This window comes from Accipiter gentilis, chromosome 1 (genome assembly GCF_929443795.1).
Source record: "Accipiter gentilis chromosome 1, bAccGen1.1, whole genome shotgun sequence".
NCBI lineage: Eukaryota > Metazoa > Chordata > Aves > Accipitriformes > Accipitridae > Astur > Astur gentilis.
In genome coordinates, this window is record NC_064880.1 from 50,288,566 (window position 1) to 50,314,898 (window position 26,333).

Consider the following 26,333-nt stretch of genomic DNA (forward strand, 5'->3'; position numbering starts at 1 on the left):
GGTTATGACAAATACAACCCTTTTCACGGAGAAATGACAAAATGCTTTTGTCACTTTTTAGGGACAAGTACAAAAGTCCTTAAAGATCAATGCGTTGCATAGGCTGCTATCTCACCCATTTGGATTCCCAAAGAGCAAGATCCTCATAGTTTAAATGTCAGGGGGAGCTTAGGTGTAAGTCTATAGTGGAATGTAATTGTTCATGAGTCACTGGCATCATTACCTACATCACTGTTTGGTCTTTGCCCAGAGCTTGTCATGCCATACAACAGTTTGAAATTACGCATTCGTTCTGAATACTTATTTCAAGTGATTCCACTTTCCTGCATGAGAAAAAAAATTCAGAATCTAAACCTTCTTCGAGTGTCCTTGAAGACAAGCCCACAAAGCAGTTCATGATTTCTACATCTATCTATGGTATAGAAAATTTGTTTCTAGTAATAACTCAAAACAGATGGGACTTGATAGCATGCCTATACTGGAAGTGAGTAAAGCTCTAAAGACCTTTTTTTTTCAAAATAATTTTGTAGCGATGATTATCTTGATAAGTAGTATATTAATTATCTCTTTCCTGCAGGGTTGCTTTGTTGGATTTGACCTGGCTCATGCTGTTGGGAATGTAGAGCTTCATTTGCATGACTGGGGAGTAGATTTTGCCTGCTGGTGCTCCTACAAGGTAAAATGGATTCATTGTTTGAGACTGTGTTCCATAATGTCACGTATATGATGGGTCAGCAAACAGGTCAGGTGAATAAGAACTGCACCTGAACTGTTGATCGAGATTTGGCTGAATCTTTGAACCAGCCACAACGAGGAGATGCACGCTGACTTTAGTGGTAGCTTTATTACAAAGGTTCTGAAAGATAACGGTGTCAATGACCTGCAAGGTCTTGTGGATGTGAGATGGATGCTAGTGGTGGTTAAACGTCTGCTCTGAAGCACAGTCTGCTCTGTGGTCACAGTATCGGAGGCTCTTCTCTTATTTCCCACACTGAGATGGTCCCGCGGCTATAGGATTTTCTTAAGTGGTCCCTAAACAAGAGAATACTCTTGCCTAAACTTAAGTAATTTCAGACCATAGAACAAGGTGTCTTTGTTTCCTTTGACTTCTCTGGAGATTAAGAATCGACAGATATAGTCAGATGAGTTGTTTGATGACTTTGCTATATGTACTATGACATGGGACTGTTTCAGCTGTAGTTCAATTTTCTAGCCTTTTCTCTGTTAGACTTCAAATATGACGTGTAAACCAAGAAAGATATTTTATAACTAATCTGAAAAAATATACCTGCTTTTACCTACATCAGCACTTTGAGACAATGCTAAGTGTTAGAATGTTAAAATCGGTCTGTTTTATAGAGCGGGGTGAGGGAAGGAAAGCTATATTTTTCAGATAATGAACATGACATGTACCTGTTGATTTATTCTTTGTAGTATTTAAATTCTGGAGCAGGAGGCCTTGCTGGTGCCTACATTCATGAGAAGCATTCCCAGAGTATTAAACCAGCGTAAGTATGTTACTATATACAAATAAAAGGTGCTGTGAAGTTTAAATGGGAAAATATCTTTTATTTGAGTTGACGTCTGAAAGTGAGAAAGTGTATAGATTCCTAGTCATAGACTATGGACATGTGTGTTTATGTATATATGTATGCATATATGTATAGATGCAGAAGAAACTCCTCACTTCAAAAAAACCCTCATTGGGCTAATATTAGTTACTGACTTATTACATCAGTGAAAAGGGTAGTGCAAATTTAGGTAATTTGGTTATCTGACTTTGTAACATCAGATGGGTTATTTTATGTTAATTTTAGTAAATTTTGAAACTGTTAATGTGCATGCTCACATCTTAAATACATTTCCTCCTTGGAGTCTGCTATGAGTTCTAAACTAAAAACAATTATAAAAGAGAATGCTTATAATATTAAAGAACAGTAACCTAAATCATGCCGATGAGACTGTTTCATGTAAAGAGAATATTTAACATCTTCCTCTAAAAACGGATTTTTTAAAATCATTGAAGTCTTTGGTTGGTGAACAAAATCAAGGACAATTTCAACTCTGGGTCTAATAGCTCTTTAATACTGGCGTGTTTTCATTAAATTTATATCCAGTGGTAAAGCTAGGAAGCATTACACGGAGATCTGTGTTCTCAAAGACTGTCTAATCCATGAAAAGCTGTGCTATCAACTGAGGTTAGCTGCATTAAAAAAATACCCAAACAACTGTTATTTAAAATGTTATATGACTGTACTCTATGTATATTAACAACAGTAGGATTAATACTTTTAATGCACCGACAAATATAAACATTTCTTTCTGGCTATAACTCTTGGAGAAATTGCTGGCACTTACTTTTATTTTAGGTGGAAGGAGGCAAACTAAACCAGATTTCAGAGAGAAATAAAATTATAATAAGCAGCTTCGCTGCACTATGTGCTGGTTTCAGACTGTCTAGACTCCCAGGAGATAACAAAATAACGCTGATAAGTTCTTCTCAGTCACCCATAACAGAAAACTCATTAGGATGACATATGACCTGTTGTGAGCTGATTTGATCCTCACACGTGAACACTGCCAAAACATTCCGAATATCTGGATATTACTTCTGGAAAGCTTTTTTTTTTTTTTTCTTTTTCTCCCTGCTTTCCCGTTAGCCAGGTGGAGGTGCAGGCATTGCTCCTACAGCCAAATCTCTGGGCCCTGGCTGTGGGGAGCTGGGAAGATGCTGAGCAGTGAAAAAATGCAGGCCAGAAATCACAGAATAGCAATAGGAGGAATGGATAAAATCTCAAGGACTTTGAGGGTTTTTTTTCCTCCTTGGTGAAATTTTGAAACTTCTGTGAGGGTACTGGCTTGGTATTGTAGGTAAGAGCTTAAATTAGTTTTTCCTGAACCAGCTTCTTCATACATAGTCATTAACTTGTGTACTGAATCTGGATACTGCATGTTGTAAATACAATTGCCTATATGAAATAAGCTTTTTCAGCCTAGGGCCCAATTAAGGGTATAATTCCAAACTTCCTGCATAGACCCTTTGCATTATTTAATCATAGTTATTTCATATTTCCTGAGATTTGATAATCACTCATCAGATTGTTTGTAGCTAATACGCCCCGATTGCATTACTTTTCTTTCTTTTCCACATCAACCAGCCATTTCAGGGCTCCAAATAAGGCAGTGAGACAAAGGAGAATTTGTCTATGTCAAAGTATTCAATTTTATAGCTGATTTAAATGCAGAGCAATTTGCTGTATGTTGTACAATCAAATAGAGTGGAATTTAACTGCTCAGGAAGTTGCAGGTTTTATGTTGTATTTAGAAAGTCTTTGGCTGTCATCTGAATCAAGGATGACACCCAGTGGCCAGACAACTTCATTCAAAAACAGAAGCACCAAACCCTTTTGTTTCTTTGCATCTCAGCCCACACATAAGCAGGTAATTAAATTCCAATCCAGCTGATATCCTTTTGTCATTTAGACTGTCTGAAATATTGTTTCTAACTTATGGCCGATATTACGCAGGTCATTTTACCCACCTATATAGATTTCTTTAATTTGTCTCATCCTTCATACTTTCTGCAAGCTATTGACTAGGTAGTTATTTTTATAGCGAAAAAATGTATTGTATTTTAATATAAAAATGTGTGTTCTGACCATAATTCAGAGAGGCAGACCCAGAACGTTTGCGAAGTGCCTTTGCCTGTTACCCACTGAGGCTGGGACAAAAAGGATTTAGGTGTTTATTGAAAATGAAACAGCTCAATCCCAAACTTTAATTTTAAATCCCGAAGCCCAGCTACTGCCCATCACCAAAGGCACTTAGGTATTTTGTTTTAGCTTCCCTTAATTTTGTGAGTATGCTTTTTGTCCATGCCCAGAGTCCTGCTAATTAGAGCAGGGTAAGCAAATAGGCGCTCGCATTTTAGAAACTGCATTCCCCTGCCTGTGGTGCTGCTCCATCCAGAGCCCGCTCCCTGGACAGCAAAACACTTCTTTGCTGCTGCTTTCTCTTAAAATGCAGCTTGAGAGACAGTGAATTACTTTATTCAATAGCCTCACCACCAGCAGCTAGGGCCGTGCCGAAACCACTTTCTGCTTTGAGTCTCCAGACCGAGGTTGCGGCAGCCCAACTGCAACCCTACGCAACCCCAAAGTGGCGTTATTCAGCAATACCGTGGCGCATCCCAGCAGCCAAAAGGCAACACCAGTCCCACCTCTCCTCTTTATGGCTATGCAAGCTTCCCACAAGATTTTTAAAAGTTGGTGGTTCTCTACCTTGGCAAAGGATTTATGCCTAAGAGCAAGGTTAGATCCTTAGGTCTGATGGCTGGGAGATGGAGGCTGCAGACGACACAGACTTATATGTCCTTTTCTTGTTTTGTGTCGCTGCAAACGCTGTCCTGCACTCCCTGCCTTAGCTGGGGATAGTCCTCTAATTCACTGCAAGGGCCATGGGTCTAAAAGTTACATGTTGTTACCATCTTAATTAACATCTGTACCCGAGTATGTTGGGTAGTCCTTTGCTAGTCCCCTATCTTTCTTCCTAGAACAGTAAAACTGAATCAGTCTGACATATATGGGTCCAATCTATCCCTATTCTCTCATGATCTCACCTCCTTTGAAGTCTTTTAATACTCAAATAGCTTTTTTAATACCTGCTCTATATATCACAATGCAATATATTCTTGGCTAATTGTGCTAGAGTGATTTCTCTATGGGAGGGTTTCAAATAAAAGAAGACCTGAACAGAGCAGAGCTATGAAACGCTGCTGAAACTGTTTGGTCAGTGCAGGCTGATCCTGTGCCACCAGCTTTCCACAAAAATGCAGTTATGTTGAGGAGGCGAGGTTTCCAAGGCACAGAGAGCACTAAGGCGACCTACTAATACTGAAATTTTGCTTGACTACCTTTTTGGGCTCCAGAAAAGTGTTGGCTGGGTTTTTGTTGTTGGTTGGTTGGTTTGGTTTTGGTTTTTTTCCCCTTCCCCTGTTTCTCAATTTCTCCATTTATAAAAAGAAGGATAACTAAAATCTACCAAGCAAGTAATCTATAACAAAATGTGAATGTTTGTGAGCACCTGGGATAGAAGGTACAGGAGAAGTCAGGTGTTCACAGCGGAGTATCTGCAGCTATAAATGGGCAGTGAGTTCAGCTCTGTCAGCAGGCATAAGGGACAGGAGGGGACAAACTCGCAGAGTCCTGAGATAGGAGAAGAAAAAGAGTCCGAGTCAAATCCCTGTAAGAAAAAGTAAGGCACAACTTAAAAAGATGAAAGGGAAATAAATGTATGTAAAGCAGCCAGGAGAATAATAGATAAGCCTTGGCAGAAGATTAAATGAAAACTGCACACAGTCTAGTGTTTAAAATGAAAGGATTTAATAAGACTTAACTTTAGCACAGACTAGCAGCAGGTAGAGTTTAAAAATAAAAAGTTTGTGTGATGTGAAGAAATGCTGTATGTGCAGGAAGCAGCTGATGTCCAAAGAGCGTGTGGGCTTTTACTATAGGATAAGAAAAAGTATCAAAGAACAAGAAACAGAAAGGTAACTATTTCATGCTAGCTTTGAGAAACACAAGGTATCTTCAGACACTTTCTTCATAGGCAGAGGTGAGATATCAACCCTTTCTCTTAGATCACTTTCCTTTTTGGCGTCTTGATTCCAACGAAAATGCCAGAGTACAAATGGCTTCCCGCTACTTCTTTAGAGAGACCTGCACAGATTTTGGTGAGTGAACTTTTACCCTGGCATGAGATAAACAAAAATACGTTAATTCAGCTCCATCCATCTCCCCCTGCCCATTTTTTCCAGGTGCTCTGGGTCCCCACCCTGCTGCCGCGCAGACCCTCTCTGCTCAGTAACTTTGTTTTGCAAAAGGTTGCTCAACCCCTTCCAGCGTCGGTAGCTCCAGCTGAGTTTTTCTTTAGTTATTTTCTTGATCTGTGAGGAGATACCACATTACTCCCGTTTGAATTAGAGCTACATAATCCCCCAACTAAATAGCTGAACCTTCTGTCAAACTGCTGAAAATAATGTCGTTTTGGAGCAATGTGAGTTGGGAGCAACGGATGGTCACAAAAACGTTGGGAAGGTTGTTTTATATCCATTGTATCGGAACGAACTAAAGCTGCTTTTGTTTAAAATACTTCTTGGCTAATGTGGTCCGGTTCTCACTGACCCTTGGAGTCTCGGAGCTCTGAGTATCTCAGCACTACCGAAAGTTTTAGCAGAACAGAGCACCCTGGTCCGGCCAAGGAGACGATCTGGAGAAGCAATGTAGTAGAAACTGCCGGGGACCTGCGCCGACGGCAGCAAGGTGGAAAGTCAGTGGTCACTGATGGAAGTGTACATGCTGCTGTTTCCAGAAGGGTTTTTCACTAGTCCTTGTGGACTCAAATTGTGGACTAATGCATGGATAAACTATTCGTGGAGCGCAACACGTGTCCCCCGGGTGCATAAAGTATCCTGTGCTAAGGTAGAAACGAACTATTCCTTTGCCAAGGAGATGAGAGCAATTTAGCTCCTTGAGCTAATTTAGAAACCAAAAGTTAAAGGCTCCCTTGGGAAGAGACTGTTTAGGAATAAAGGCATCGGCTAATTAGGCTTAATTGCATTGTCTTGGGACAAGTGATTTATTAGGCCAATCTAGAGCCATGATGGGCCTGCAGGGGTGTGTTCTCGGATTCACCAACTGAATGGCAAATATCCAAGAGCATTTTTTAACTTTGGAGTGAGTCTCTGGGAGAAAAAAGAGAGAGGTTAATGTGCACTCACATCATCTATTCCCGTTCTTATTTCTTCAGCTCTGTACATCCTTTTATGTGACTCCCATGATTGCCTCCTTGTTCTCTGTCACGCATTTTCTCTCTGTCTTCCTTCAAATCCTCCCTTGTAATTAGACTGTATCTTTAAGCAATCTTGATGCTTTTCTCATTATAAATAATCTTCTCATTGTTTCCTCCCTGAAGGTCTTCCCCTATGTTTTGTCATCTTTGCCCTGGTTAGATTTTAAGGTGTTTGAGGGAGGAGCTCTATGTCTCCTTGTAAACTCATGGGACGATGTAGGAGTAAATATATATCAAGTCTGCGTCACCTATAGGATAGCTGGAGTGAGTGTGAAAGTAGTGTGCTGTTTTTCATTCCCTGTGTGTACTCCCGCGCTACCTGGACGCTCTCAGTTCTGAAACCTCAAACCTTAAAATGGACCATGTAGAAAAATAGAGACATGGTTCCTGTAAAATTTCTCAAATATATAAAGTAGTCTTTTTAAAAAGCCCGGTGCTGGACTGATTCCTGTTTTTCATGCCTGTTACCAAGGCATCAAAATGCAGGGATAAGTGGAGATAAACAAGTAAAGAAAAGCACTTAGCTTCCATGAGTCATATTTTCTCCAAAATAATAGTTATAGCATAGATGTGTTTGGCTGCAGATATCTTGGGGGCAGATTTGGGGACTTCATGTATATTTAAATCTTTGCCCGACAACTTTCTCTTTCTTTTGTCCAAAACTCCACCAGCAATATGAAGAAATGTCATTTAAAGCATGATGCTTGTCACAGCTTTTTTTTTTTTTTTAAATCATTTTTTATTTTAAGGCTGAGGCTGGTCAAATTCTTGTAATAGGTCTTTAATGGTTTTCATTCTTCAGCAGTTACTCACTAAACTACTGATTCTACATATTAGATCTGAGCAGATTCAAATTTCTCATGCATGTCTCCTTGTGGACCACACCGATGGGACATACATCACTTAGTCTGTCCGTCATGGCCCTTTCCCACTCCCAGCCCTGGAAATGAGAGGGAGGTTGCTGTGTTCTTTGTGGATGCAGTTCCCCATCTGCCGCCTCTAGCTTTTCTCATCAGATGGTGTAAGACACAACTGCTTGAACACATGAAAGGAACCCAACAGGCTTAGCCTGATGGAAAGGTGAATGTAGCCTGGGGGTAACTCTTGCATCCCTGTTAACTAGCAAGGAAAAGATGCTGGGGATCTCCTCGGAGTCTGTATGGTTGCTGTGATTTCCCCCCCCCCCCCCCCCCCCCTTCAAAAGACATGTGTTGTTAGCTGCCTGCTCTTTGTGCCTCAGTTCTCCACTTTGAGACGGGTAGTTTCGAAAGCACTTTGCTGTGTCTTGATTTTTCCCAATAAGAGAAGGCAGTGAGTTTGTTTCCTTCCTCCTCAATGAACTTCTAGATATGCAACACTCGAGCTGGTGTCACACACCTCTAACAAAATGGAAACAAAACGTTCTTTGCCTACCTTTTTAATGAGTCACAAGGAGAGATTTTATCTCCCCTCTCATGCTTATCTCTTAATCTGTACGTTTCTATAGCCACTTCACAGAACCTTTCTTTCTTAGGGCCAAAAAAGTTTATTTTCAACAAAAACCGTCAAGTAAATCTTCTTTTTCCAGTAAGCGCTTGCTTACCACTATGCAGAAATGTGCTGGAGCTAATGCTGTTTTGCATTTGGGATTTCCTACTAGATGTTGACTCACTTTCAGTATTTGATCATTTTTCACTCTTTCTACTTAGATTCCCACTTTTGGTACTTTCTATGAAGCTTTCCTCCTGAGATTCTCAATTAAGGCTGTAGTCTACACACGTCCTCTAAAAATGAAATTTGCTCATGTTTTTGTATTTGTTCATTAGCCCACAGTGGGGAATTGTTTCTAATTTTTCCTTACTGAATATGCTTTGAGATCATGGTATGCCTCAAAATTGCTCTAAGCTGAAAGTACCAGCAACAGCCATTATGCTTTTGTGCCATTAATACAGTTACCTTTTTTTTTTTTCTTTTTTTTTTTTTTCATTTATGTCCCCTGGAGTATATTCCTGCAATTGTCAGTTACTGGTTCAGATGGGGTCTCCTGCACTGCATGTCTCCCAGACCTATTCGTGTCCCTGTCCTGGCTGAATACCTCTCTGGCTTTAGCCGCAGCTCTGGGATCATGCATACAGCTCATATTGTGATTCATATCACAGCTGGCACCTGATTCAAACCATAAGCATTTTTAAAGGTAATTGGAAGGTCGTTGCCCAGGTTAGAGAAATAATTCAGCCTCTTCATTTCTTGCAAAGTTGGTATTCTGCGTGTGTGCACCAGGGGGATTGTGTGTGGGGTTTTTTGTTTTGGTTTTTTTTTTTTCCCTTGGATTACCACTTGTACTTATTTGTTTCCACTTGCTCATGGGGCCTTCTGGTCCTTGTAACCCCTCTTTTTCATGGCTGAATCTTCATCTCTCCAGTGCCCAGCCAGGAGAAGGTGGTCTCACCAGGCCATACCTCTTCATATTTTTCTTTTTCTTTGGGCTCCCTTAGTAAAATCTGTTTTGTCTTCACCATTGTTGCAGGCAAGCTAGATAATTTCTTTTGCTCCCACACTATCTCCTTTCTTGGTAAGTCCAGCAAAGCAAGTCCACAGCCTGCTGTCCTTTACTTCTTGCCCATCTCCACGCATCTTTAAGTCAGGATCTTCTCAGAGACCTTCATGACATATATTGTTTCTTCTTGCCCACTCGCTTTAAGCCATCCTTCCTCTCACTTTCCATTTATGAAATATTTATTTTCACAGCTGTTTGTTGCTGACGGAAAATTCTTACTATCACAGTCACTACTCCTCATTTGTCATTGAAATTGTTGGCAGTGCTTGCAGGCAGTTGCATCTTGCTGCCTTCTCCTGTGTGGCAACTATAGGGCAGCTACAGCAATACAGAGCTCGTGCAAGTGCCTGAAGAGCAGTTTCCAGTGAGATGCTGGGAAGGACACTGTATCCTTTCTTCTTTCCCTTCCTTCTCCTAGTTTCACAGTTGGCATGGCATCAAATTGGGGACCTAATCACACCAGTGCAACTATTTTGGGAACCTTGTAGGTTCTTTCTGTCCCATAGCATGAAAAACAGCTCCTCAAAGTGAAAAATTTATTAAATTTATTAATTTCCTTAGCTGGCTACAGTTTATTGAACAAAAATCTAATAATTTCCTAACGTAATCTATTTTTTCAGCATTCCTCTGTTTTCATTGACAGTTTTCTGACTTGACTTTCTAGCAACTGACTGTAAGCAAGTGCAGCGAGGTTTGGTCGGTGTGTGGTGGTGGTCAGGGTTGCAGATACGGTTAGTTTGTGACATGAGAATAAGCCTGTATAAGTGTCCTTATCTGATGGCTTCTCACTTCTTTCTGCAGTGGGAAGAGCTTGGGGGTTCCTAAAACCAGTGTTGGACTTCACGTCTAACATTTCATCTCGTGTCAACCATTTTAGGGCCCAAAATACTGGTAGTTTATGCGCTACTGAAAATTAGGGGCAACTGCAGCCCTGTAAAGAAAGATGCCTAAGTCATATTTCTCTCATGTTCTCTAGTGGTGGATGAAATTTCAACTTTTTGGGGAGAGGCTCTTTAAAATAACTTTGAAAGATGCCCATTTCTGTTCTCCCTTAATGATTTCATGTCGTAGACTTCAGCTCAATAAACTCCATTTGAGTTCTTTTCTCCTTTAATATCACTTAGTGTTAGTAAATGTTTTGTAACACAACTACTAGATTCTGTGGCAACTCTGCTGGCACTTAGAACTTTGAATTCAATTAGTTCCAGCCACTGACATTAAAAAAAAATAATAAAAATCATCTCATCTAACATAGATTGCTTCTTGTTTCAGGCAAAGAGCAGAGGTGATAACTCTTACATTTTAGCTAATAAGGATTCTAGTATAATAAAGGTCTTGCATTAATATTGTGATTACTGTAGTCAAAAACAACAAAGACCCGAGGAAGCGCAACTTCCCAGATCTTAAAATTTTTATATTATAGTTCAGTCAGCTACATATATTATTTAGAAATCCATCTAGATATCACCCCCTCAAAGATTCATTCAAGGGATTGAGGAGACTGTATAGTTCAGTAAAAGCATCATGGCAATCAAAACTGTCCAAGTCTCCTTTAAGTCAAAATTCACATTTAAAAGTAGCTCTAGGAGGGATTGTTGCTTTTGCTTCTCGTTTAATTTAATCTATTTGAAACAGCCTAGAAAAAAATTACTGAATTCTCAAAGAATGTAATATGCTTTTTTTATCACCATAATATAATTGGGAACTATTCAATACTTTATAAAAATCGCTGAGAACTTTATTAATATCTCTATGAGTAAATTGGCTCCCTGCTTGATTTTTAATTTCTGGTGTTAGGCAGAATATTCGATTTCCCCTTACTAAATGTGCTAACATACTGTTGGCTGTATTCCCTCTTTTCATATATCTGATATTTGGCTAGTGGAGGTGATATACGAGCACTTTGTGATAATAGTTGTTCGTAAGCTGATTTAACAGTTTTTAATTCAACTTCATTAGCCTTAGAGGGGTTGTTTTTTGAGAGATCTTTTCCCGGGATTTAATTTAGGCTCCAATTTTGTCTGCCGCTTGATCATACCTTTCTTTTGCCTGATCATGGCGAATGAAATTATCATCCCTCATCGCGAGCGCCTTAGAGGTTTGGCGGAGAGCTCTGTGCGACTCCAAGGGGCCCTGATTGGATTCGCAGCATTGCAGCCATTTCTCTTTCTCATGCCCTGATCACAGCAACTTGTTTCCTGCTACAAAAGTGAACTCAATCTCCTTTTGTTTTGACCTGGAGGGGTAATATGGAGGGACATGTTGAAATTGGTGTATTCCCACTTGTGTTGAGTCTAAAAGACTAACAAGGAAAAAATCAATTCAAGAAGAGCGTGTGTACCCTCTGTCTTCAAACACCTATCCGCTCTAAATCACCTTGCACTTGATTGACCAAACAGCCTCGGTTTTTCACCCAAGAGTCTCTCTAATTGTGGCAACAGTTGCGTTAAATTCCCCACCACAGAGAACAGCGAAGCTCAGGGAGCTGAGAGCTGCCCAGCTACTTTTGGAAAAGGGATGATTACCTAAATCTAGGGATTTCTTAATTTCACCAGCCGCAGTTGCATAGTTAATTAAGTGCCCCTGTTTAGATTATGAAACCGTTTTCAGGATTTTGCTCTTTGTTGTTAAAACTTGCTGCCAGGCAGAAAGTGAATTTAGCTATTTTTTTAACCAAGACAAGCCTCAAAATAGAGGAGAAAAAATGTCTTCATTTTAGACAGTACTGAAAATGCAAGCTATTTAACAGAAGAAAAATGTCATGCTATTAGCCTCTAATACAATTATATTACTTTGGTCTTTTGACAAAGTAAAGCCTCAGTGATATTAAATATGAAAAGTTACTACTTTCACAGTAGCAACTTTTCATAAGGAGTTTTGATTTTTTCCGCTGAGTTCTAAGAGACTGGCCCATTAATAATGTATGGCATTGCTCACAAGTCACATACGCTTAATAATTAGGAAACATTTGTAAGAAGTTAAAAAGGGTAAGAAAACCATCAGACTATGTGCAAGTCCAAAACTACAGAAGTCTGAGGCTAATAATTACCTGGGCTTCAAAAGCTTTTCAAATTCTAACAACAGATCCTACTTAAAATTAACAACAGACGTTGCACAGAAGAGAATAATGAAAGAAGTCCAATCTTACCATTTGGGATAAAGGATATCTAAATAGATATGAGAGAAGAAAAAAAAAAAAAAAGCTTTAAATATAGCTTCTGGCAATCTTGGCAAGGTTTTCTGAAGGAGACAGTGAGAGTTAGGTTTCCAAATATTGCTGAAGTCTAACAGGGGCTAGCTGCTAACTCCTTTAATCCCCCATGCAAATCCTGGCCCACATATATATACGCTATGAAGTGCACTCCGTAACCAACAGCGTCACAGTATATGAAGAATTTCACCTACACAGGAGGGTTAAAATCTTTGAATTCTACATTTCAGTGATGAAACCAGGAGTCACTCTTCAATTACTCTTTGTTTTGATTAAACAGACTCCTCGTGACCGCACTAAATATGGTTTGAAATATTTTTCTTCCTTCCAGTGAGCTGTCAGCAGGGGACCCCTGGGTCAGAGCAGGACCTTGCTGTGGTGCCCAGTACAGAGAGGATGGCGTTGCGGTGGAATAACATTGTCCATCCACTTGGGGTTCAGTTCTGTTTCAGCATAGATGTGTGGAATTAAGCAATTTAAATACTGATTTTTTAATTTTTTTTTTTTCCTTGACATGAGTGTCAGTTAGATGAGATGGATCAAGAAAAATACTAAATTCTGAACTCAACAGAAACCTAATGCTAGAAACAACTTTTGAGCCTGAGAAGGATAATTTGGGGAAAGGCTGAGAGGAGGGAAAAAAAAAAATCAGTAGCATTAGCCATTACCTCCCAATCACCTTTCCCTATCTGTATTTCAAAAAATCCAGTATAGGATACTCCAAGGAAATCTTTTTCTCCATTCTCACATGGTCCTCATTACTAAGGATGTGAAAACATTTTAAGAAATATATTCTCACCGCTCACCGGAGAGTTAGGGTAGTACTAAGCAACATTTCTAGAGATGAGGGCTTGAGGCATGGAAAGACTATATGACTCATCCGTGATCAGACAAGTCTGTGATAGCAAAGAAAATTGAAACTCCTTCTCAAACTCTAGTCAGAGAGCCAAAAATATGCTGTGTAAAGCAAAGAGCAGTTTTGTCTGTTTTCTTGGTGGGGGGTGGGCAGTGTATGTGTGTGTGTGTGTTATTCTTACTATTTATTCTGAATTTTGGCATTGAAACTAAGGCAGCATAATCGTGCTCATATGCTTGCAATAAAATTAATGCAATAAAAAATGAAATTAAAACATATTAAAAAATTGCAATTAGAGAACTACAATAAAATCAGTGCAGAGTAGAATGCAAAGACTGTGCCCCAGCTGTTGAGCCTGGCGATCAGGTCCACGCTCAGAGTTTGTGGAGAGCTGTTTTTAAATCTGGGTGAGAGTAAGGTGGCTTTGAGGGAGTGCTACAACTTTTTATATGAGTTTGGCTTCTGCGATTGCCCTTTGAGGGCAGCAAAATTAGGAGATGCTCCTGCTCAGGACCTGAGTCCCGGCTACTTTTTCTATCCGTATTGTGCTACGTGGAGCCCAGGACACTGGAGGAACGCACCTTGAGATCTGGAATTAAACTTTCAGTTGAGCTGGAGATTCATGTACAGATGTAAAGCATGGGGAATAGATGTGCTCTTCAACCAGCCAGTTGTGTCATGGACATATAGGACTGCAAAAAACTGAGCTGAACGATTGCTGTTGGCCCTTTCATTCCTTTTCGTGCACAAAGCTGCCTTTGCAGACATAGCACAATATCTGCCTCGGTTCTGTGTAACAAAATCTGGGAGCAGGGAGAGGTTTCATTAACTCCTCAAAGCTGATTCTTACTCATAGCTAGAACAATAGCATGAAAACTCAAGCAAATCTTTGCCAACACCTGGAAGTTTTTGCAAAAATAAAGCGATGTCTCAATAAAGAGCTCAACTGCCACCCAGCAGCTCCATCAGCTGCTTTGCCAACAGAGTCTGCCCCCAAACTGCCTATGATTTAGCTTAATCCATGGTTCCATAAACATAGCATGCTTTGCTGGTATATGCTCCTAATATAGATATAATCTAAGTAATGAATATTAAATTTCTAGATAGCGTTGTGACTTGATAACGGAGAGAAGACAAACTGTTCCATGCCCAGTGAAGCTGGCTAGTGTACTGTAAAGTATTACTAATTTCACACTGCATTCCTGTTGTAGCTTTTCAACATGCTTTCTCACGGACATGAAATTATTTCTCACAGAATATAATGACAGGATACTTCCAGTGCATTGCTCTGGATTGTAAAAGTTGGGCCACATTAATAGTATTTCCCTGTTTTCTGTATCACTACTCAAGAGTTTCTTTTTTTTTTTTTTTTTTTCTTGCCAAGAAGGGAAATGAGACCCGTGTTGCTTCAGGCTGTAAATTATAAATGAGTAGCATGATCATCTGTAACTTCGAAGCAAAGGTCAAAGGAATTTTTTTGTATTTTTTCTGTGTTCTTTAACTGGATCTTCTTTGATGTTTACACTGCACATACATCATGATCATTATATCCCGCACTCTTGCATCATTAATGCAGCTACAAACGAGATGACTCGAGTTATGAACAACCAGCGCTTCAGTCTAATGCAGACAGATATGAAGGAGGAAAATGAGCTAAATAAAAATACTTACTGAAGGGATTGTTCCCTGGTGTAAATGCACTTAAAGAGAGTATGACTAAATGAGAGGATACTGTTCCTTTCTGGAGTCATTTTCCAACCCAGCAAATCTTTGTTCATTGATTTGTAAAATAAGAGAACATTTTGGGGTAAAATTAAGGAATCTGAATACCTTTCAGCAATATTTCATTATATGCCTACTTGTTTCCTGAAATTGAGCTAGTAACAGTTTGCTTTAAATTTTATGTGGCACACTTAAAAACTAGTTCTCTGCATAGACCAGAAAGCTGCAGAATTCCCTGGGAAAGTCTCAGCATTACCAAACCACGAGGACACGGGTTTTATTTGAGGCATAAAATAGAACAATGTGTTATCTATTTAAAAAGTGGTTTTCTTATAGAAGTGGGTTTGTAAGAACACGCACACCTTGCAGAAAAACCCACAGCCGATTCAGTGCTAATTTACTGTCCTTTTTGTCACGATTGCGATGGGTTTCACGTACACTTTTGCTACTGCAGGGAGAGATGTCAGCCGTAGAGCAGCCTTGGGAGGCTGCGGGTACCTGGGAATGGCAGAATGGGTTTTATCTGCAATGAAAAAGATGTAACTCTAAAGTCCTGTTACTAACAAGTTTAAGGTGTTTTTAAACACCAGCACATCATATAAGGCTTTTCAGAGTTTTCCACATTAGACGCTCTGCAAAGATTATGGTTTGGAATTCAAAATCAATTTAGATCTTGGTGCCTTTGTTTTTGAAGCAGGAATAGTCAAAATGGTGACTGCATTTCAAAATACTCATTTTGCATGCAGAGCAACGACTCCTTAATAAGAAATTTTACTGCAGTATCTTAATGTGCAGTTTTATTGCCTATTATTTTTAGCGAGCATTTATAAAGCCTTATGTTTGGGGTTTAACACCTTAGCTATTTCCCATCATAACAGGTTGAAATTTGGCATAGCAGTGGCAACCTTCATTTCAAAATTTTCACAGAAAATTGTAAACAGCAAATTGCTAATTTGTAAAGATTTTGTTAATTTCCACACTTTGAAGCCTGTCAACTTAAATGTCAAATAATGTGACATCCATATGGACCATTAGATCAATGAGAGTGTAGGACCAGAGCTGCCTCAAAGTGCACATCCTGTAGTGACACCTCTGAAGTTCTAGAACAGCCAAAAAATGAGGGGGGAGGGGGGGAAGAAAAAAAAAAAAAAAAAAAAAGAAAAAGCAAATTGTCAAAGTTATGGTAGGAAAGGGTAAGACAGCTAAAACTGTCTTTAAAAAAATCCTTCATTCTGTCATTTTGGAAAAGTTCTGAAATTTCAGTTTCCAAGTTGCAAATATGGAGCTGCAGCAGAGATCTGGTTTTAAGCCAGCTTCAGAGTTAGCAAGTTTTGAGCATTCGAAATGCAACCAGAGTGCTTTTCATCAGGCTCTATCTGGGTAATATTCTGGTTGATGTTTATTGTGTCTTTGACTTTAGGATATGGTCCAAATGGAACATAGTATTGTTTTCTCCTTGCTAGAGACTAAGAGTCCAAATGTTGTATTTCCCATGGATTTTTTTTCTCTTTAAAACTTTTGGAATTCATGGAACGTGTGTGCCGTTGACATTAATACTATGTTGTAGAAACATAGAGTATTCAGGGTTTATAGTAAAATGTTCTATATATATTATACAGTTCATATTAAATAGCTGGAATATCTTTTATGATTCGAGGCATCAGTAACTGAGTCACTTGGGCAGAAGCTGCATTATACTTTATTTGGGGTATATTCATTTTGGCAATGTAATATCTCATTTAAAATGAATGTATATTGCACTATTGATTTTCATGGGTCTTAGAATAATAAAAACATCATGCAGCAATAAAGAAAAAAGCATGCTTTTTTTTGTATACATTATGTTTGGATGCAGCTCAGAGCCTTTCATGGAAGTAAACATAAAACCTATGTTGTTATACAGAAATACAAAGTACTTTATTTTACACTATGCGGTATTCATATAACAAGTTTTTAACTCAAATGTGGTCTTAATTCTGCAGAACTAAGCTCTTTTAAGCATACTGCAAGGAAGTGCTCCTGCTTTAAAGAGGGGCAATGACTGTATTTCCTTGTTTACTTCCAGGAAGGCCAACCTACCGTGAGTTTTACTTATAGATTTTTTTTTTTTTTTTTTTTTAAATTTTACTATTACTATTACCAATTGCCAGCCTAACAACTCTGCTACCTGGCACAGAGAAAACTGAGCAAAGCCTTGGAAGAAATGGTGTTCAATATATCCAGTCCTGGAGACCTTAGAAGGTCAGGAAGGAGTCTGCGGCGGTCACTTCCAATATTGTAATAACATTGATACATGGGAAACTTCAAGTAGTACTGACATTATTAGTCACTGATATTACCATGTACTGAGTTAAGAAGTAGACAAACCAAGGGAGGTGGGAAGGTGCTTGATTTTGCAATATTGACTTTATCTGTGGTGCCTTGGGCACTAGGTGATCCAGTGCATCCAGCTGCTTTGGAAAACTGTTTATAGCTATGTCCTTGAGCATATTTTTCAGCAAATATGTGTTAAAAATGTGTTGTCAACTTAATGTACAAGCTTGGATAAATGATTCTTAAAGTAATTGCTCTTTAATTATTATTTTTTTCTCTGGAGATGATCTTAAAAAACACCTTATTTTTGGATTGAACTGGTTTGGTTTTCATTTTAAAGAAGGTTTCTTGAATAATAGGTTCGGTTCAGGAGAAGAAAAGTTTACTCAGAATTCACACTGCTGCCTCATAGTAAGGAAAAGGCAATGCTTGCACAATCCTTCTTCTGAGGTTCTGTTTGTCTGTCTGCTGTCCATCTCTAACCCCTTTTCTTGGTGAAACTAAGTCAGATTTTATAACACCTTTTAGCTTTCAACATTCATTAAATTTATTTTAAGGGGGGGGGTGGGTGTATGGAGGCTTAAATTTAATGCCTTGGAACAAAACAGTGGAAATATTTCCCATTCTATTTTTCATTTTGCGAAATGAATTCAGACAAAATGAATATTGTTAGAAATCAATAGTTAATTGAAAGATGTGGTCCATTTTATCATTAGCAGTTAAAGAGAAATTCCCAAATAATAATATTAAGGTTTTAGTGCTAGCTATTTATAGAATTTATTGCATTTTTATATCATTGTTAGAAATACAACGTATTGTTAAAAATGTGTATATTTCTTAATCTCACTTATATATTTCTTAGCTCTCAAACCTAAATTAAAAGATATTATACCAGGATAGCTATTAATTTACTTTCTTTAAAAATTCTTAGGCTAATCGGCTGGTGGGGTCATGACTTCAAAACACGATTCCTCATGGAAAACAGTATGTATTGCCACACTTTCTATTTTATCTTATTTGATGTATTTATATATAACCAGCTTCACTTTTATAGTAGTTTGAGTAGAAAAGATAGAACTTTGCATTCCATCACTTATGTTAAAGGTATTAAACTAAACTCATCCCAAATATGTAATGCAATGGAGTTAACAAAATACATGTGGGGATAAATTTGGTCTCTGGGCATATGGGTCTGACTGTCTGCTTCTAGACGTTTTGCTGAAATAATACCTTCAAACTGCAGATATAGAATATGGATGAAACTTTCAAATTATCTCAGTGAATTAAACTTGTAAGTCTCTGAGGAGCGAGGATCTGCTATCGTTCACTTGGGTAATATCTTGCTTTAGGATTAGTTCCACTGGAATTAATGAGAAATTATACAAATAAAGGTAAGGCAACCTGACATAAGTCATTAAATGCCACTAATGTTTCAGGATCTCCAAATTCCTTGCCCTAGCGAAGGATGGGTTGTAAGACAAAACCAAACCTGCTCTGAAGTAGCTAAGTATTTATTGTCCCAAGGTGAAATGAGGACTCCTTTCCAAATCTGACAGCTAGGCTGCTCAGCTCCATTCTAAAGTATGGCAGAGAGAATATCCTGAGGGATCAGGAGGAGAAAGGAGCTTTTTGGTTTGATTGGTTGTTTTGGCTTTAATATATTTTTAATTTTCTGTGGCAGGGCCTATTGATGGGACTTTGGCTGGAGAACACCTCTCTAATAGCCTCAGTCTGCTCTTTGTTTTCTGACCAAATGTAAGAGAGTGGCACTATGGAAAGCCAGCAGGAGACACAAATTGCCTTGAAATACTGTTAGAAGAAGAAAAACGTTGTTTATTCATTTCCATGGGCAGTTTATAGGGGAGAGGTTGGGCAACGATCATTATAAAATTAGCCAGTCTGCTGTGCGTGAAAAACATTGCCTCCGCAGCATCCTCTCGCTCTGGTGCTGGAGCATGAAATATAAACGGTGACACAGAACTTACAGCGAGGCTTTATAGATTTATTAAATAGATTTTGTGAAATTTCACAGCCTAAAGTCTATGCAACTTCTCTACGTGGCCTGAAGCTACACTTAGCTGCATATGCGGTCTCCCATGTGTCTCGTCAGTTTAATAAAGTTAAGGAACATGATTCCCTGCTCGTGCACCGTGGCTCCGCATGAGCGTGCCTCTGCTGACTCGGAATTTCTCTGGCTTGTGCCAGTGTTCAAAGAGATTCAAGTGTAAAGGTGGTTTTAACACACACCATTTAAACAAATTAATTGCAGTTCTCTAGTTCCCATGAAGCTGCTAATGAGGTCTTCTGCTGGATAAAATTGGGCTTCTCTCGAAGTTAAAAGTATTAGCTGTGAATAGATTACTATTTCCTTTTAATGACTGATTCCTACAGGCCACATTAGTGAAATATTTTATTGCGTGAGGACAGACTTCGAGATAAGGTCCAATCCTTTAAAAGGAAGAAATCAAAAACACTAATATAAGTTATTCATTTTCCAGAATTACAACTAAGTAAGGGAATTAATGGATTTCGGTTATCAAATCCTCCAATTTTACTGGTCTGTGCTCTGCAAGCTAGTTTAGAGGTAAGTAATTGCTTTACTTTGAGCTTGAATTGAAGAGTACAAAAACATTAAATTAATGCTACATGTATTATCGCTGCCTCCCTTAAAAAAATTTGCAGAATAGGTGGAAAGTGAAGGGGGGGATGACGACTAAAACCAAACAAAATAACCCCAACGACTCTAAGAGACCAAGGCCTTTAATAAATATACTCATCCCTTTACTGTTCCCACAGACTTTGCTGGTGGACCCCAGTATAGATGGGGTTCGCACCTCCAAGCCCGACCGCTGGCACTGGCTTCGTCCTGCTGTTTGGGGCTCGATACAAAAAGCAACTTTTCCCGTAGAGATATTCAGAGCTTGCCTCAGTGCAACTCGTGCAAAGGATGAGTTCAAGACATTCCTACTAAGAAATGGCGTAGCTGAAAACTTTCATCCAGAGTTGCTTGTACATCTCTTTCCCTGAGCAAAAGAGACTTAGCTCCTTTTTGAAAGAAAATGGATGCGGCCACTGGGTGTCCCGGAGTCTAAATTGAACCTGTCATCTGCTGTAGTCCCTTTGATTTCAAGCAGAAAAGACAGAAGCTGCCTGTGAACACATCCTAAAAGGGGAATTCATGAGTGTGGTATAGCTTCAGACTGTTTCTTCTTTCATGGCTTCGTTAGTTTTCTGGTGGCCAAAGGAGCAGAGCCCCATCTCTGACCCATCTCTATACGAATCACTGAGACCGAGGCTGTGGAAAGGGCGGTTCTGCCATACAGAGCTAATCCCTTTCTTTCTGGGAAGGTGTGAGCTGTGTGCTGAGAGCCCTCTGGTCCGCCTTGGAGAGCACAAATCAGCCCGGTCTGAAGGCGCGCAGCTGTTCTCCAAACACCTTTTATCACGCTGTGTTTCATACCGGGACATGGCAGCATTTCTCTTATGGATGGTTCGCCCCTGAAGTTCAGGACTCCAGGTCTTGGCGGTTGAAAAGGATAGTTTTACATAGATTTCCTTACTATATGCTATATATGCTACTCTATTAATTTTTTTCCTAAGCTGCTTTTCAAGCCAGCCTCGGTTAACAAGGTTTTGCCACCAGCGTAAATGGGAGAAATTTATTTCTGCTAGCGTTCTGTTAATGCTAGTGTAACGGCAAAGCTGATGCTGGGATAAAGAGCAATGTCCATAGGCTGTGTGTCCCTCTTCTTTATTTACTGAAAAAGCAGTATCTTAAGCAAACAAAGTCAGAAAACCGCCAGTTGTGTGCTCTCCAGCTTACACGCAAGGCTGAAGGACTGCAAAGGGCACAACGACGCTTCTTGTTCCGTCTGACAATTTATTTTGTTAGTCCTTAAACATCCAATATATTTTTTTAAACTTTATGTGACCTTCGAGAGAAGCCGAAAGCTATTCTGCTATGACCCAGATTGTCAGTGCTCCAGTTTGTGTGGGTTGATGTCATTTAGCCCACTGCAGGGAGCCTCGAACAATGAGGGCTGAGCAGTTTCCATCGCCTCCCCTTTCCGTGCCTGCATTACCTTTTGGCACAGCCAGGATTTCCCAGTGCTAATTGCTCTAATACAGTGGGAAACAGAGTAGTTTTCATGTCTGGCAAGAGATGGCTAGTGAAATTGCATGCCACCTTCACTGGGACACATTAAGCAGAAGGCAGTGTTTCCAATGGAAACAATGAAAACTGCAAGTGTTAATGGCTGTTATTCCTCAATAATGCTTAAAGTGACTGTTATGGCAGTAGCTGCTCCCTTTTATGGAAAAAAGGGGAGCGCTCTACAGCCACATTTAAAAGATCTTTTTCAAAAAATTTCACCCAGGAGGCCAAATATTCCTTGCACAAAGCCTGAGCAAACAGATTTTTGCATGCAGCCTAAGGAGATCCATCCCTCATACTGCTGCAAAGCCCGGAGGAACAGGAGGCAGGTCTCCATTTTACCTCCAGTAATGTGCCGAATAGTCCTGTGGATGCTCTGCCTGCCTGTGTGGTGAGGGAAGCACCTCCAGATGTTTTGTTGACCTGTGCAGGTACTGACTGCTGACGGCTCCGGTCCCCGTCACGTTCATTTCGGTCTCCATGCGAAGCCTGTCTTACAGCAGCCGTGTTTTCTTCCACAGAAAACACATGTAGGGGCTTTTGGGTTTGCACAGCATCTTGTGGTTGGGATGGCATCACCGAGTAATACTTGGGATATTCTACGAACGAGTGATTTCCAGCTGCTGCTGGAAACCAGACTTTGGTGTATTTTGAGTGGGATTTCGCAGTTACCTGTTTATACACTCTTCCAGCTTATGATATAAGTAATCTTCGAAGTGTTACTACTTCAGTGTGGAGCAGTGATTTCTTGAGAGTCAAGATCATGGATTTTCAGACAGGACCTCTGCCTTGCCTCTGATTTTGCAGCTGCAGTCAGTGGAGGCATAATCGTCCATGAGCAGTGATATTGCATTTATGTGCCAGAAAGTGATTGGAAGTGACTATCGGGTACTTGCCTGTCTATATCTTGTAATTTTTCCCTGAAGCTACTTGCATGGGAAGAAGAAAAGGGAGGGTTTGAGGAAGGCAAGAGTAAATTGTTTCCGGGGTCACAATTTCCATCATTCCCTGTAACCGAGCCTTTCCAGAGCACAAGCAGAAGCTGTCTTGTCTTCTCCTGCTCCCAAACTCTTCTGCCACAACATTGTCTATTCTTGCTTGTGAGGCAAAGTAGCACTGCCGTTTTTAAGCAATCACTTTTGCATGTCTCATGATGTTTTGAGTTTTGCAACTCGCCAGTCCTTGTAGCTGTTTAAGAGCATAGAGCTATTAAACCAGAATCAAGTGAATATTTTTTTCTTCATGCAGACTAGCAGAGATGAAGCCTGTACAGGACTTAAAGCAGTAAAGTCAGTAAGTTAGTATAAATTTTGTGTTTTCAAAGCCAAGAATTTGTAGATCAGTCACGACGTTTCAGTCTGGACCCTTTGATTTTGTTACTTGAGGTTTATACAAGGAAAAACTTGTACGTTGTTTTGAGTTTTGTGCAGCCCTGTTGCATGTATAGAGAATTTATGGATCCTCTTCAGATATGCAAATGAATGCTCTCATAGCAAACTGTTTTTGTGTGCAAGTTCATTTATGCCGATATGGATATGTGTAAAACTTTTTAACAGTAGACAGAAATGTCTTTCATTATCTAAAGTAATAACATTATCCTGTGTTTTCAAAAGCCCAATCCTGCCATGTTTATGTGTAATGTCTATGTGAGATTACCACTTGATTCCAGTGATAATGTGTAGAGAAGTCTGCTACCCTTTTAGTCTTCTTTACTTCCTTTTTATTTTTTATAGCAATACATTACCATTCTAATGATTTAAAATTATTGTAGGTTTTTGGTCAAACGACAATGAAAGCACTGAGAAGGAAATCCATTCTACTCACCGGTTACTTGGAATACCTGATAAAACATTACTACAATGAGGATAAAACAAATCCAGAGAAGCCCTTTGTAAAAATAATCACGCCATCTCAGATTGAGGAGAGAGGATGCCAACTCACGCTATCTTTTTCCCTTCCAATCAAATCTGTGTTTAAAGAGCTGGAGAAGAGAGGAGTAGCTGTGAGTAAATCAAACTTCATCTTCTTATGCTCTCTTTTGTGAACCTATACCATAAGAAAGTAATAATTTTGCTTTTATTCAAATATTTTCTCATATAAGGCCAAAAAAGAATGGGAATGATGAAAGTTGCTTACATAGCATCTTCAGTCTTTACTTGTGTAAATAATCAAATCAGTGGAGTTATTTTATACGTTATTTGTTAGTCTGTATATTGTCCTTTCTTGATTTATTCCCTGTAGTTCTGTGACTAGCACCCGGGAGTCACTACTGAGGTTAGAGCTGCTTTATGGGTGCATTATGGTGGGAGACACTATGGATCTGAAGCTGATGGTCTGAACAGGAAAGATAGGGGAAAAAAAAAAAATAAAAGGAAAAACCCAAATCACTGGAAAAACAAAAATATGAATATGTCAGAGCTGTCTAGTGCAACGTACTGCCTGCACAAGGCTTCTCCTATTTAGGGTGCTTGTCCGACAACAAGGAGCTCTGAACCTCCACCAGCCCCTTTCCTGATCTGCCAATGGGCAAACCCTTGCTCTTCACGAGGCGTCGAGGTGGAGGAGTTAAAAAGCTGTTGTTTCTTTAGAGATATGTTTTAGCACTCAGAAAAAGAGTGCTGAACTGCAGTGCCGGGTTATGGCATGGTTAATTGTGAGCACCGCTCAAAAAGAATAAAAGCTAAATTTAAGGCTATATGTTCGGTGATTTAGAAGTGCTGGGAGGTGAGGCTGATAGCGTAATGCCATATAAGTGATATATGAGTTTTATTTCTGCTGGTGACTTGTGTGTCCCCAAAGGGCAACTCTTCTAGGCTAAATACGCTGCTGTTTTGGTGCTGCCAGGGAATTCCAGGAACTGCTGCTTTTAAGAGGGCACGGGGCCTTACACTGTTGGCTTGTCTTCGCGATGCAGTAATATGCTTCAAATATGAGAGATTATTCTATTCAGCAAAATGTTTGAATTCCCAGACGGGCGGAAGAAAAATACCGCAAGCCCTGAGACATTACTTGTACCTCTAGTAAAAGACACTCTATCATACTGGCACGTTTCTGTTTTGTGGTGGCTTTTTTTGTCACCTATGTACCTCTTCAACTATGGGTTGCTACAGGTGCTAAGGTAAACTATGGGGATGCGTAGCTGGTTTGGAGCCCTTCAATGGCACTCCTAGAGTCCTGCCCATGCTGAGCCTTGCATCCTTTTTTAGGCCACACACTACTCTTCTTGCTATGTTCTGCCCGGTAATGCTCCTCACAGTAGTTTCTTGGGGCTCCCGAAGTTTTTACATGTGTCCCCTTGTCCGTCTAGTCATTCTTCCTTGAAGACAAGGATGACGTTTAAAAATGCAGTCTGACAGATAAATAAGAAGTGACCTGAATTTACTAAGCGTTCCCTTTCTGTTTTGCAGTGTGACATGCGAGAACCAAATGCTCTTCGTGTTGCCCCAGTTCCTCTCTACAATTCTTTCCATGATGTGCACAGATTTATTGAAATCCTGGGATCTGCAATTACATCTTCAAAACAAACAGCAAACAATACTGCGCTATCTGGTTCTTATTGATGGCTCAGCTGTATCTTTTAATCTATTTCTGACTAAGATGCATTTATCCCGCTGAGCAATTCTTTGCTTCAAGTAGACTGAGCTATATCCCATGCAATTTGCAAAAAAATGACTGTGCTTGAATAGTTATTTACAACAGACATAGTTTTATTAAAGCTCATATTTCCACTCTGCTTTGACTTTGACTTCATGAATTAGTATGCTTTGTATATTTTAATGGGGCTTTTCTTAAACATTTTATGTAGTTTTATTACATTAGCTTTGAGAAGCATGGAAGAATTGCTATCAACTAGAACAGGAATGAAAAAAAAAATCCCTTCTTTATTATAAAAATGATGCATAATAAAAAGTGGAAAATAGACAAATCACCAACTGTTAAAAGATACAGTCCAATTTACATTTTTAATTTATCAATTCTATTTAAAATACATGGTATACTTGAAGAGTAAAAGTTGCACAATTAGTTGTTTCAAAAGAGTTAAGTGCTGCATACTGAATTTTTCAAAGGGCCCAACATTTGAAATTCTAGTTTAATTAATGATTTAACTGAAGAATGTATTTACATTGCAGATACCTTCTTTGGTGTGATACAGTTGGCTAAAACAAAACATTTACTCTTTATCTTTCTAGGTAGTCATCTTGGAGATTATATGCTTGAGAAAGCTGAGAACAATTTTAAATTCGTGTAAGCCAGCGTAAAGGGCTGCATGAGCACTAACTTCAGTTTTAAAAAGGCTTACTTCGGGTTAGGCAAAATGAACTCTGAACTGTTTAAGCAGCAGCAAAATATCTCATTGTTAACTTAGTGTGGTCCAAATTTTGACAGAGAATTGCACTAGGCAGCTAAGAGCAATGAAGAAAAACTGCTTACGTTTAACCAACACTTTACCCGGAGTTGTTTGAAGACAGAAATAACACCTTGGCATAATTGGCAGCTGAGCTTCTAAGTCTGGAGCTATTTAGTGTGTACCCTTTTTCAACAATCAACTAAAACTTTCTCTCTGATGATAATCAATGTGCCTGATTTTTGGTATGAAACACTTGGAAAATTACTTCTGATAGTGCTTCTTTTTATTCTTCTTCAAGGGTGAGAAAGGATTTGGGGGTAGAAGTGAGGACTACTCCATTTTGGC

The 26,333-nt window shown here is 39.4% G+C and overlaps 1 protein-coding gene across 4 annotated transcripts in view; it reads left to right on the plus strand.

Moving 5' to 3' along the window:
• The window catches only part of KYNU (kynureninase), a 58,664-nt gene extending 33,291 nt beyond the window's left edge, over positions 1-25,373 (plus strand). For all 4 annotated transcript variants that reach the window (XM_049798540.1, XM_049798530.1, XM_049798524.1 and 1 more), the window contains 6 exons: positions 578-676; positions 1,435-1,508; positions 18,419-18,471; positions 19,986-20,071; positions 23,412-23,642; positions 25,048-25,373. In XM_049798540.1, coding sequence (XP_049654497.1) covers positions 578-676; positions 1,435-1,508; positions 18,419-18,471; positions 19,986-20,071; positions 23,412-23,642; positions 25,048-25,200 — 696 coding nt within the window. In that variant the 3' untranslated portion in view covers positions 25,201-25,373. The remainder of the gene's footprint in view (positions 1-577; positions 677-1,434; positions 1,509-18,418; positions 18,472-19,985; positions 20,072-23,411; positions 23,643-25,047) is intronic.
• The last annotated feature ends 960 nt before the right edge of the window (positions 25,374-26,333 follow it).